Source organism: Batrachochytrium dendrobatidis, assembly GCF_000203795.2.
Source record: "Batrachochytrium dendrobatidis JAM81 unplaced genomic scaffold BATDEscaffold_9, whole genome shotgun sequence".
NCBI lineage: Eukaryota > Fungi > Chytridiomycota > Chytridiomycetes > Rhizophydiales > Batrachochytrium > Batrachochytrium dendrobatidis.
Window position 1 is genome coordinate 1009409 of NW_006281107.1, and position 12767 is coordinate 1022175.

General features: G+C 39.3%; 5 protein-coding genes across 5 annotated transcripts; 1 reads left to right on the plus strand and 4 right to left on the minus strand.

Moving 5' to 3' along the window:
* Positions 1-507: 507 nt before the first annotated feature.
* BATDEDRAFT_35612 (uncharacterized protein) lies at positions 508-2616 on the minus strand (the record flags this gene model as incomplete). Its single annotated transcript, XM_006680369.1, has 3 exons — positions 508-1426; positions 1498-1624; positions 1731-2616. The coding sequence occupies 3 exons, from the start codon at positions 2614-2616 to the stop codon at positions 544-546; spliced, it is 1896 nt and encodes a 631-aa protein (XP_006680432.1). The 3' UTR covers positions 508-543.
* Positions 2617-3115: 499 nt separating this feature from the next.
* On the minus strand, positions 3116-4317 carry BATDEDRAFT_12516 (uncharacterized protein; the record flags this gene model as incomplete). The annotated part of the gene is made up of 3 exons (XM_006680173.1): positions 3116-3483; positions 3844-3975; positions 4125-4317. 3 exons carry the CDS (start codon positions 4315-4317, stop codon positions 3116-3118), a joined length of 693 nt encoding a protein of 230 aa, XP_006680236.1.
* An 875-nt stretch (positions 4318-5192) lies between these two features.
* On the plus strand, positions 5193-6879 carry BATDEDRAFT_90339 (uncharacterized protein; the record flags this gene model as incomplete). The annotated part of the gene is made up of 9 exons (XM_006680452.1): positions 5193-5214; positions 5391-5584; positions 5666-5761; positions 5939-6010; positions 6088-6216; positions 6303-6417; positions 6483-6505; positions 6582-6774; positions 6860-6879. The coding sequence occupies 9 exons, from the start codon at positions 5193-5195 to the stop codon at positions 6877-6879; spliced, it is 864 nt and encodes a 287-aa protein (XP_006680515.1).
* Positions 6880-7528: 649 nt separating this feature from the next.
* Positions 7529-8347, minus strand: BATDEDRAFT_90147 (uncharacterized protein; the record flags this gene model as incomplete). The annotated part of the gene is made up of 1 exon (XM_006680528.1): positions 7529-8347. One exon carries the CDS (start codon positions 8345-8347, stop codon positions 7529-7531), a length of 819 nt encoding a protein of 272 aa, XP_006680591.1.
* A 1112-nt stretch (positions 8348-9459) lies between these two features.
* Positions 9460-12207, minus strand: BATDEDRAFT_90146 (uncharacterized protein; the record flags this gene model as incomplete). The annotated part of the gene is made up of 2 exons (XM_006680529.1): positions 9460-12044; positions 12141-12207. 2 exons carry the CDS (start codon positions 12205-12207, stop codon positions 9460-9462), a joined length of 2652 nt encoding a protein of 883 aa, XP_006680592.1.
* Positions 12208-12767: the final 560 nt, after the last annotated feature.

The window sequence follows — 12767 nt, forward strand, 5'->3', positions numbered from 1 at the left end:
TTGATAAGCATGTTTAGTTTTTGAATAGACACAGCAACATCGTATGATACAAGCTATCTATTTTTCCATTCTTGGCATACTCACACATTTGCAATCATCAAGTTTGGGTACTGTTTTCAATTAGACTCGTATGTTGTATTCTAAATCTCGCATACGATCGCGCTCTAGCTCAACAGTGGTTGTACGCATCAGTAACGCAGTTGTTTGCATGTCAATCGCCACAAATACTAGTCGACTAAAGAGTTTAAAGACACAATAGTTCATTACATTAACAATGATCATGAGACTGGTTGTTTATTATACTGTAATACCCTTATTTAGCGTTCCATTTTACATGAATACAACTGCAATTTTAAATGGATAATCTCATTTAATCTGTCCAACATTGGCAGTTGTGGCATTTCATTGACACATGCCATTGTATTTGGTTTTGTAAACTAAAGTGCCACAAGTTTAGGGTGATCAAAGCCAATAGTTTAATATTGGACATGCATGCTAAAATAGATTCAGTTTTAAACATTGTATTGTACATGAATAAACGTATTATGTAAATGAAAGTTTTTTTTGTCGATCCCGCTTATTCCATGCCAGACATTCTTCAAGACCATGAAACCAGTCAATGCTCTGATCACTCCAGCATACAGTTGGAACGGCATACTGACTAGCGCATACGCGGATCGAGTCGCCAGGTTGAAGTTGAACTCGATGTCGACCATCGAATGAAACCCATGCCGTAGCTCTTGAATCTTTTGGTACCACAATCTTGACATCCATGGTGTCTGGTAAAATCATGGGTCGAAACGAAAGCGTGTGCGGACAGATGGGTGTAACAAGAATCGCAGACACGTCTGGATGAACAACAGATCCACCAGCCGAGAGAGAATACGCAGTTGATCCAGTTGGTGTAGCAATCACTAATCCATCCGCCTGAACAGTCGTCAAATGGTTTTCATCGCCATACAACTCTAGCTGGCTAAGGTAAGGCGACGGACCACGATCGACAACCATATCGTTAAGAATATGATACACACAACCATTGTCAGGCATCTGACTGCCATCTGCACGTGGTTTACGAATAATGGTGCATGCAAACCGCATTCGAAAGTTCATGCGCATGCCAGCTTCATTATTATCAAGAACCCGTTGGATGGCTGTTTTGAGGCTGCTATGAGGAAACACAGTCAAGAAACCCAAACTACCTAAATTGAATGGAATAATTGGAGGCACGTTTTGTTGAAATAGCCATGCTGCATACAATACTGTTCCATCTCCACCTAGAGTTACTATAAAATCAATCGAGTTGGATTGCGAAGATGTGCAAAACTCTTGGGTCCAAAATCGAAGATTGGTTAGATCGTATTTGAAAGTTGGCTCGCTAGATTTGGTTTCCTCTAATGATTGATCAAACAACTCTTGCTGAACAAATCTAAAATGCATGGTGTTAAGCTTGAATGTATGATTCAGTTTGTAAACGTCTGACCACAAAATGATACATACACTGTGATGCCAGTGGCAATAAGCCATTGCGCAGCATTGTAAGTAAGCTGAACCAGTTCAGGATCGTGTAATTTTGTAACAATCATGACGGTTCTTGGTGGAGATTCCCACCGCATATAAGCCATGCCTGTTTACCATATTAGAGATATCAAAATTAGAACATCATTCTCAACGCAAGGAATTGATACTGACAGAGCGCATGATCTACTTGCCAATCTTTTTGGCAATTTCACGCAATCCAACCGCAGTCTTTGCCAAAGTGATATGGTTAGACAGCCGACGACGACGCTTTGCACGCTGAGGATTCTCCAGTCCTGAATCTGGTGTGGATTTCCCAGACTCACTCACACTCTTCATTTTCTCTTTATGCTGCTTGGGTTGCGGTTGTGCATGGCGACAATGCAGTTCTCTTGTAGATTCGCAATCACAGCCAAGACGTAAAGAGTTTTGTGGGGGCTGTAAGTCGGTTAACAAGGATGGATCTGAAACCAATTTAGGGCTGGGGTTATCCGACAGATGGGAAGCCACTTGCTCGAGTGGAGTAATGGGCACCAATGCAGTCATGGGAGTGACGACTGTAGGTAGAGACTTTGCACTTTGTAAACCAAGGCCGTTGCCATACTTTTTCAATTGGCAATGCTGGTCCAATATCTGCTTTTGTGGATCCATAGGCGTCGCGCATTCTAAATGGTATAGAATGGATTGTAGTTTAGATGATAACGGAGAGGGTGAAGGCAGCTGCTGTTGCTGAGATGACTGGATGTTGTCAATGTCCAACCAATCTCTATCTCTGCCACAACAAGTGGATTCAAATGTCTGTACATTAGCCATGAATTGAGTTTGTGATGTACAGAGTTGGGTTAGAATGGGTTGATGTTGACTGAATTTAGATTGATGCTTTGTAGTAGTATGCAACGTTTGGACAGACAAAACTGGCTGTTTTTCAGTATCTGGAATAGTCAGTGGGTCAGTGCTCACTAATGGATCTGATGGTAATAAAGGTATCGAATGGGGTATAAGCGATAATACAATATCAAGCTGCTCTACTGGGCTTGTAGGAATGACAGCTGTTTGTGGTTTCAATTCTGTCCCGTTAGTATATTTGCTGTTCTGATGCATCATAACTAAACGCCTATTTATAATAATAAAAATAGACAACCCATCTAATATTGAAGCAGGTCAAAGTGGTGGCTTAATTCTTCAAGTGGCGACTTTGGTTTCGTGTTTATAACTAGTATTTTCATCATTTTCAATATGATCATTCTTGGTAAACATGTTTTATATAGCAATGACCACTTGGACATACAACTATGCCATCATCGTTTGTGTTGTGATATATCATAACAGTTTGTAATACAATCCATGTATTTTAAACATCAACCTATGAAACCTAAGCGCTATTGTTGGTTGTCAGGGTTGATTTGTAAATCAATCAGCCTCTATTGCTACGCCATGTTTGCATTTGATGTAAACAGAATTCAAGTAAAAATAAACTTTAATTCAACTGCGTGGTCAAAATAGCTGAATCAGCAATTTCCATCCTACTCATTTATCCCCTTCCGTTTTAGAGCTGCAAAAGAGTCAACGAGATCCAATCAAACTAGACTGACCCTGCTTTTCACGGAACAGGGTGTTTTTTGTTGGCAAACGTCTTGGCAAGTTTGATGTCTAAACCTTCCTGCGAGTCAACAATCAGACCAAGATCACGAATGCATCCATCTGATAATCTATAGCACCAACCGTGAACAGTCAAGGGTTGTCCTCGCTCCCAGGCAGTACGAACAATACTAGTACTAGTGACTTTGGCCAAACTATTAAGAGTATTGAGCTCACACATTATATCCGAACGCTCGCTCTCGGTAGGCAACGCAGAAATAACATCAATGTGCTGTTGGTAAACATCTTTAACCTGTTGTAGCCAATTGTCAATTAGACCAAATCGTTTACTACTCATTGCCGCAAGTACACCTCCACACGAATAGTGTCCTAAAGATTGTATGTACATGCATGATTGAAATTAAGTTAACCCCAACATTCCATCACATGAGCGACCCGCTGTCTCGTCAAAAAATCACTCATTAACCACATGATTAATAAAGATTACTCTGGCAATAGGTTGATGACGGCAAGAAAAGGAATAGAAAGCTAAAGGGTCGTCTAATTTGGACACTAGAGACTGGTTCAAATCTCATTGAATCGTATCAAACGTAGACTGCATTTTTAGAACGTATTGGGCATATACGCCTCATGGCTAACTGATGCAAGTCTTTAAACGACATACTCTAATTGATCGGCACCCTAACAGAGGTTGCTGGAGGATATATACAATCAGTCGGTATAACTTACCACAAACAACAATATGACGCACCATCAGCACTTCAACAGCGTATTGCAAAACAGATAGAAAACTCAGATCAGAAGGCACGACGACGTTGGCAATATTACGGTGAACAAAAGCATCTCCTGGTCCAAGTTGCACTGCATTTATACATCATTCACAATTGCAAAGTATACCAGTAAATATGCATGTATAGATAAACTAGAAGATACTTGGCTTGCGTTCATTTACAGGTACCATACACAGCTGGTATGGATATATCATGCTTTAGTAAATGCCATCAACTTACAAATCTCTGTAGGAGGAACTCGACTGTCTGAGCATCCAATCCAAAGAATGTCTGGCTGCTGGCCTTGAGCAAGAAGCTGAAAAAATTCTGGCTTGGCTTCAACCTGTGCTTTGGCCCACAAACGATTGTTTTCAAGTAGCTGAGATACAGCTATTGGCTCAGGGTGCCCATTAATTGTGGAAACTACTGTCATATGGTCTTCAGAGATAAGTGGGTCAGGAAGAGTCATTTGGAAATGTGTAAGTTGAGTTGCTAATGCACGGTCGTATTCATGTAAAATGGAACGCTAAATAAGGGTATTACAGTATAATAAACAACCAGTCTCATGATCATTGTTAATGTAATGAACTATAGTGTCTTTAAACTCTTTAGTCGACTAGTATTTGTGGCGATTGACATGCAAACAACTGCGTTACTGATGCGTACAACCACTGTTGAGCTAGAGCGCGATCGTATGCGAGATTTAGGATACAACATACGAGTCTAATTGAAAACAGTACCCAAACTTGATGATTGAAAATGTGTGAGTATGCCAAGAATGGAAAATGGGTAGTTTCAGCTCAAGACTATAGTTGGATTAAAAACAAGTATACTGACAAACATACTAAATGCATTTCCATCGAATATCGTGTTTTTGATGGCATACTATGAGCGAAATTCGCGTCGATCGATCCAATGGTTGTTGAAAATGGGTTGATGGCTTGTTCATGAGGAATGTCTTGAATAGATACGATCCAAGCATATTCTAACCTTGATGTATAACCAACATTTGGAGTTGCTTGTCAAGATGAGATGTGATATTGGCTGTTTACAAAGAACTAGCCACAAGGGATATCAGTCCATCACCATACAATCTACTCGTGCTATAGTTGCGACTACTGCCAATAGAAGCTGGATACATCATCGTAACTCTTTATATCCAGCCTGCCAATCTATTCAGAGCAACCCAATTCATTCAAGATTCTTGAGAGCTTGTCTGTCCTCCTCACCATCACTTTTGTCCGTAAACTATCAACAAAAGTTCCAATTCCACCCAGCTCTACTGTTGAAAAGTATTGGGACGATGTAATGTTGAACTCAAACTATCCTGGTGAGTACTATTGACGACTTGTAATATCTGAATGCACTGATTTCAGATTTGCTATTGGAATTCAACTTGCTGGATTCACTGTATTTCCAAAAACTTGCCAGTTGGATCATTACAATTTGGATTGTTTTACATTGACATCTAATATGCTCTTGTTGATTTCACAATTTGGTTTCTAGACTATTATACACTCGGATATCGAGATGAACCCCATTCCAGCACGAATGATGATGAATTGATGAATGTTCAAAACAATGAAAAAGGTGTTCGAAAACTAGTAGCTGGGGTTGTCAAGGCAAAACGAGAGGATGGAGATATCTGGCCATCGTTACTGACTCGTCAACTCTGCGAGTTTTATGAAAACCAAGATCTGGTACGTCTTGAAATCTACAATGACAACTGGTTTTGAAATGAACTTTTAGGAATATTGGATTGACCCAATTGTGTATTGCAGACTGGACGATCTAAATTTTTGCATATACTGGCCAAGGATTTCTGTATTGATTTACAGGAAACGGCATCTGCTGTACAGCAGTTTGAAGAATCGCTAGTAAGAGCAATCATACATGTTGATTTCACATTGCTCAAAATGATACTTGGTGCTGAGATATAAACTATAGTGCATGACAGATTGTACAGTTTTACGATCATCAGCAAGACTACGAGAAGCATTGATACCTGCTTACGATACTCTGCATTTGGTGACTCTCTTAAAAACCGACTACAGGAGTGGTTTGGCATGGGATTCCTTGATTTGGAACGCATTACTTGGCACACACCGGCAAGCATACTTGAAAAGGTAGATTCTTGTGGATATTTTGCAACGCTTTACATTAATGTGATGAAATAGCTTATTTGCTAAATTGAATGGTTTAGATCATTTCTTATGAAGCTGTGCATGCTATTGGGTCGTGTGATGGTCTTAAACAGCGACTTGGTCCTGGTCGTCTTTGCTACTGCTTCTTCCATCGTGGTATTCCACAGGAACCACTTACATTTGTGCAGGTGTGTATCCCGATCATTTTAGTTTGCAATCTCATTTGCAGCACCTTGGCTAATCTATAGCCAACAACACATTGCTTGAGTAAAAGGTAGCACTTGTCAATGAAGTATCGACTCGGATTCAAAATATACTGACAGATCCACATCCCGACACCAAGGATCCCACAGTTGCCATATTTTATTCTATTACATCATCTCAACGTGGTATGTGTTGAACAGTGCATGGTATTTGTGATGGCACGCAGTAGTTTAATGCATGTCATGTATAGGACTAGGAGGTGTGGATGTTAAAGTGCATTGTCTAGTTTAAATACCTGGATCAAGTTTGGTTTGTATTGTATGCTAAATCACTGTTTGAATCGCTTTAGATGATATCTGAGGATACTCGATGGCTTGATGATCCAGACTTGTCACGTCACTATCAACCCATCATTGAACGGCTGTGCTCTCAATATTTAATTCTGGAAAGCAAGCGATCGTTTGCGCTAGATCCAGTTGGAAACTTTCATCTTCGAAATGGAGCAGCTATTCATCAATTAAACTGGAGAGCAGACACTTTAGGTATGTTGTTGAGATTGGACAAGCTGTTATTGGTTTGGTCAATGCTTACCTTTGTTTTCTACGATTATTGGAATGTAATTGTTAGATAAACAGTCAGTGCCATGACATGGTTGGCAATACAGTGTTGTTGGTGGTGATTGACATGCATGGTTGCATTATTGATATGTGCCATCATTGTTGAACTAGATCGCGATCGTATTTGTGATTCAGAATACAACAAATGGGTGTACAGAGTTGTATTGACAATATCGACAGTCAAACACAATACATGAATATGGGTTCAGAATTGGTGATTGTACAATGTATGACTGTCAAGTGTGTAGAGGGATAGTTTCAGCTGAAGATCAGTCTGTGTGCGTTATATGATGTTCGTTGTGTCTATTAAAGAGTGGGTCAATGTGTAATAGCAACCAAACGAATATGTAACCATTGTATATTGAAATGCATAACACAGTCATTGCAGGATGAATACTAAAAAGTTGGTGATATCATGCAACCATGCAACTGACAAGTGATTGCAAGTCTGACTGATAGTTACAAGTAACACTGATTGTTATCATGTCATTGATGTATATGTAACAAACCATGTCAATGTATCAATCAGCAATCCAATAACTGTTGATGTAATACCCAACACAGTATACAATCAATGATATGATTGTTGACCCATTCACAATACTTGACAAATACCAACACATCAGAAAGTTTAAATTTATTCAAAATCAAAATCATCGACAAATCATTAATCTGAATCCTAATTCGGTTCTTCAAATCTCAAACCACGCTTTTTCATAAACCTTTTCAATTGTTGTCTGATAATGTATACTGCTTTTTTTGCCTTTTCATACTCTTTTTTCAATCGGGCTTCATCCTCTGGGTTATACTTTGAATCAGATATATCTTTACCCATTTCCAACGCAAACTGCTGAGCAAATTTAAGGGCTATACAGTCATAATATTCTTGGTGTTTTTCCTTTCGTATCGTTTTAAGCGCTACAAGTTTTTTCTTTATACGATTAAAGCTTCTCTGATATCTTTCGCTTAATCCAGTCACTTGATTTGTGACAGTATTTGAAGACCTGCCATGGATCATTGGTTGCTGTTGGTTTTGGCTGGAAGTACTTGGATCAACCATATCTATTGGTTGCCGCTGAGTTTGGTCGGAAGTAGCTGAACCAGCCTCATCAATCGGGTTCTGCTGGTCTTGATTGGAAGTGCTCGGACTGAGTTGATCAATTGGTTGTTGTTGGATTCGACTGGAAATACTTAAATCCATTGGTTCTTGCTGGTATTCACCAAAAGTGTTTGAATTGGATTCATCAACTGGTTCTTGCTTGTATTTGTTGGAAATAGTCAAATCAATTAGCTGTTGCCGGTATCGGTTAGGAAGGCTTAAATCCATTGGCTCTTGCTGGTATTCATCGAAAGTGTCTGGATTAGGTTCATTGGTTGGACCAGACACTTGGCTTGAAGTGCCTGATGCTTTGGGTGAACCATCGTTATCACTTGGGATCAGTATTGCATTGGCGGTTGCTGCCGCAGTCAGTACAAGTAAAATATCAACCAATTTCATCAGATTGGTCAATGGGTTTAAACGATTAGTACAAAAGTAGTGTTGAAACTGGTGTCGATTATAGGACTGAATGTATTCGATTGTATTTATATTTTTGTATAGCAAACCAACCCTTTTAGGTTAACCAATGACATAGGGTTACTTGATTGCTTGTAATGAGCCAATATCAAACTAGACAGTATGTTACTCCCTAATCATAATATCATATTGGTCAATTTGATGATCGTGTCGATTGAATTATGCTTTTACGACCCTTTGATCAGGTATATTGAAAAGCACACCCTTCATGAGTGTTGTATAACCGCAAATGCTCCTTTTTACAACCGTATTCATGTCAAATGGTTCACTCCAGTATTCATCCAACAATAACTGTGTTATACATTGAAATATACAATAGTTACTACACATTGACTGCATTGCATGTTCGATATACAACAACCATCATACGACACAATCAGACTATAGTGCTGAATTTATACTTTGTGCACTCTTAGTAATCATACATTGTGCAATCACCAAACTCATCCATTGCAGTCCACATGTTTGGCTCAACTACTTTAATGCTGTCAATCAAACCATAGTTTTAAATACCAGTTGAAATCATCAACCAAATGCGAATCAAGTAATCAACTCGAGACCGGCTATGAAAGCTAAAAAACCAGTGAAAGAGTCCAAGAACAAGAACAAGACAATAGTGCAATGACCATTATCAACTCGAATGATTTCATGTCGCATCAGATCATTGAAAATGCAGGTTTAAATGCGGTTTTATCCAGATCTGTACCGAGTTTCATTAAACAACCATGACAACTCTGATTGGTATGGTAAATATCCAATATCAACTTTCATTCAAATGTCTAAAACACACCAAAAATTACAAAAACCTGACAAGTTTAAAAACACTTGCAATATTCCATCCATGACAAAACCAGTCCAATTTAAAAAATGGTTTGAAACTTGCATATTTCACTCGACTAAATAAAAGGTTTACATGTGTTGATTGAAATAAATTTAAACAATAGTGTATAGGATAGTTATGCAAACACTGTATTTATTCAAACATAGCCTGGTGGTGCAATCAATGATGCATTCAGCAACATTTACAACCCATTTCAATTCATGGTAACACTCCAAGAATTGATTGTTGCTCCTTTCATCTGCACAGAAAGATCTGAATTGAACATGAGATTAACAAAAAACTGTTCCGTCTTGGTTGTCACTGGAAACTTTTTCACAAGTGCTTCGGATCCAGAAATACCGTCTGTAAGTATATTACCATCTGGACCAAGCGTATTCAAAAGCGATTCTTGATTGCTATCCGCATCTGTGACATACAGTCCTAAAAAGTCGCTATAAAGTTGTGATTCAAGCTTGGCATCAATTTCAATGGTGATGTTGGATCCAACTGGCGCAGTATAGTATGCTCGGATCTCAGTCTCTATTTCAGGACTGTATTGTACTCCGTCGCCAACAACCCATTTACCATTGATCGAATTCCATCCCTGTGACTTTTTGGTAGATGGCGAGTTGTATATTCCAACCGATTTACTGGTACCATTAAACTTCCATTTGACACCACGTTCAAGTTTAAAATAGTCTTCTTGTTTTGGAGTGCGACTGATATGCTTATGTGTTTTGAGAACCTGTTTGTCGTTGTTTTGGCCAATGATACTGACCCGAGTATTACCAAGATCGTTGATTACAGATGCCAGTTTGAACGAGTGTTGACTTTTTATGTTGCTTTTAAAATCGGCAACTGAAAGTGATTTGCCAGTGTCATCGATAACTGACAGTTGATTGATTCCTTGAACTTCTACATCAATGGTTACGTCACTGCTAGTGGTGTTATAGTTGGTAAGTTCAGAAACAAAGTGAAGGTTGTTCAGTCCAGTTTTGGCACCCAGTGTTTTGAGCTGATCGGCAATACGGTCAAATTGTGCATCTCCAATGGATCCAGGCACTATATCCGTCAAACGGGGACGTACAATATAGTCGGATACGGCACCAATATCTTCAACCAGTTGACCTTTTTGTTTTCCATTACGTATCATCTGTCGAACTCCGATTGAAAGAGCGTTGGTGTAGCTCTGTCCAGTTGTTTCGTCGGTCAGTTCTTGGTAATACGGCATTGGCTTAAAATCAACGTGATTGAACAAAAGCAAGGTTGGATTAAGCGGGAATACGTCGGCACCACCACCTCCAGTCGTTCCATCTTCGCCAAGAACATAACCAGTCTCGGACGACTGAATAGACGCTGAAAACAGATCGCATGCAGAGTAACATACAGCATCAGTGAATGCACCAACAGGTTTGAGATAGGCTTGGCCATACATGTTTGCTTGATTAAACGAGTTTAAGTCATGATCAATAGAATACTTGCTACCAGGTGGGGTCTTGTACCATGCTGGATTAGAAGTGTCAAAAAAGTACGTGCCATTAACCAGAGTGTTGTATGCGACAGAGTTCATCAAGTATCTCATTGTCATTGGTTGAAAATCAGGTTTAAAAAGTTGTGGAATGGCATTGGCAAAATCACCACTACCACCTCCATTTGCACGGAGATCAAATACAACAGCATTGGTGTCTTTGAGTACAGTACTGAGAAGTTTGTGGATTTCACGAACAGCTTCCGCATTCGCTCTCGCACCAGTTTTAAGATTTTTCGGTATAAAATCATCCAATCTAATAATACCAAGATTCTTGGATTCGGGTTTCCAGATTCCCCAGCTGATAGTCGACACGCCGGCGTTTTGGTACTCGAGACCATTATTTTTTAATGGCTGTCCAAGTAAAATCTGATCAATTTTTTGCTTTTTATGATGGTACTCGGATATCATCAATGGAGTTCTGATTTCTTTCCAAGTCTTGAACTGACGTTTGGCTCCGGTATCAGATGCATCAGTGTCAATTATACTGTTCGTGTCGGCAGGCTGAGGTGTTCCAGGTAGAGTTTTTCCAGAAATTTTGGCATACAATTGACTAGTCATACTCCAGCATAATGGATCAAAACCAACAACCCACGGAGCTTCAATGTCGTACACTTTTCCAGTATCTTTTGATTTGAACTGATATTTGATCGTATCAGTCTCTGGCAAAGGAGTAAAGGCACCAAAACGAGACGTCATGTAATTAAGAGCACCATGCTGACCACCATAATCATTGGCACCACCCGATTTGTCCTGGTTCAAGTTCCGATAGTCAACAAACGGCATACCATCAACAAGTAGTAATTCGTCGCCAGCTTTGATTTGGTCATAGTCCTTTCCAAAAAAAGCACGCAAGCCTTGATTGTCTGCGTGTTTTTCAAAGACGACGGTTGGTTTCTTGACCATATCTGCATCGCCCTCGATAAATCTGAAATAAAGACCAGTCGTGGCCACGAAACAAGCATATGGTCCAGACGGTGCAAAATGACTATGAAAATCACGCATGCGAATAAACGCATTCATGAGTTCAGTCTGCATCTCAGTATCGGTAAGATTGGATGCATCCAGTTTTGCACGCAGTTTCTTGATGATCGGGAAGGGATCGGCACGCTCACCATAGTGTTTGATTTTAGATTCATAGTTGGTCCACAATTTGAAACCATTTTCAACATTGGTCAGCACGACGTTTCGTTGTTCGTCAGTGTATGGCATAAAAACAAATCTGCCAGCGTCACGGTGTTCCTTGATAAAGGCCCATTTAGGCATGGATTCTATAATGTATGCCAATTAGTACAGTTTTGAATGATTGCACAATCCAAACATTGACAAACCCAACATAAAATAGACTGATCAACAGATTTGCATACCAGATTTATTTTCTTGAGCATTGACAGTGAACGCAGCAGAAGCAATGGCTAGTAGTAAAAACTTCATTGTGACTGCAGTATACTATTGAAATGTATTTGGCAAGCGTATCAATACTATACAGATTGAGCTGTTGATTTGTAGCAGTTTGATGATGTTTGATAGTGGCTGACAACTCATTTTTATACCTTGATGGTCTTGACTGGCAATACTAATGCTTGCTATTCTTGCATCTATATGCATTGTTCTTACTAAAATGCTTGATGTCAAGCAAGATAACGAAATCGAGGTATATATTCAGGGTAGATAAAGCAAAAGATGTAAATTGACCAATTCATGCATTACCACGTGAACCATATCAATTGTATTTTACTATCCAACACAACATCCAACTCAAACTACTGTGAATCCAGTTCAATCAATATGATGATTAATGGTGTATTGACATTTGTCAATTATGCCAGTCCATATATCAAATATACATAACATATTGGATTATCAATAGATAATCACTTGTCGGCTGCAGCACTGCCAATAATTTATGCTCATTTAATTTAGGGTCTAACACGTGGTGATTGCATAAACCCATTTAATGAACATGCTAATTATTACAATTGCACAGCTTGCAT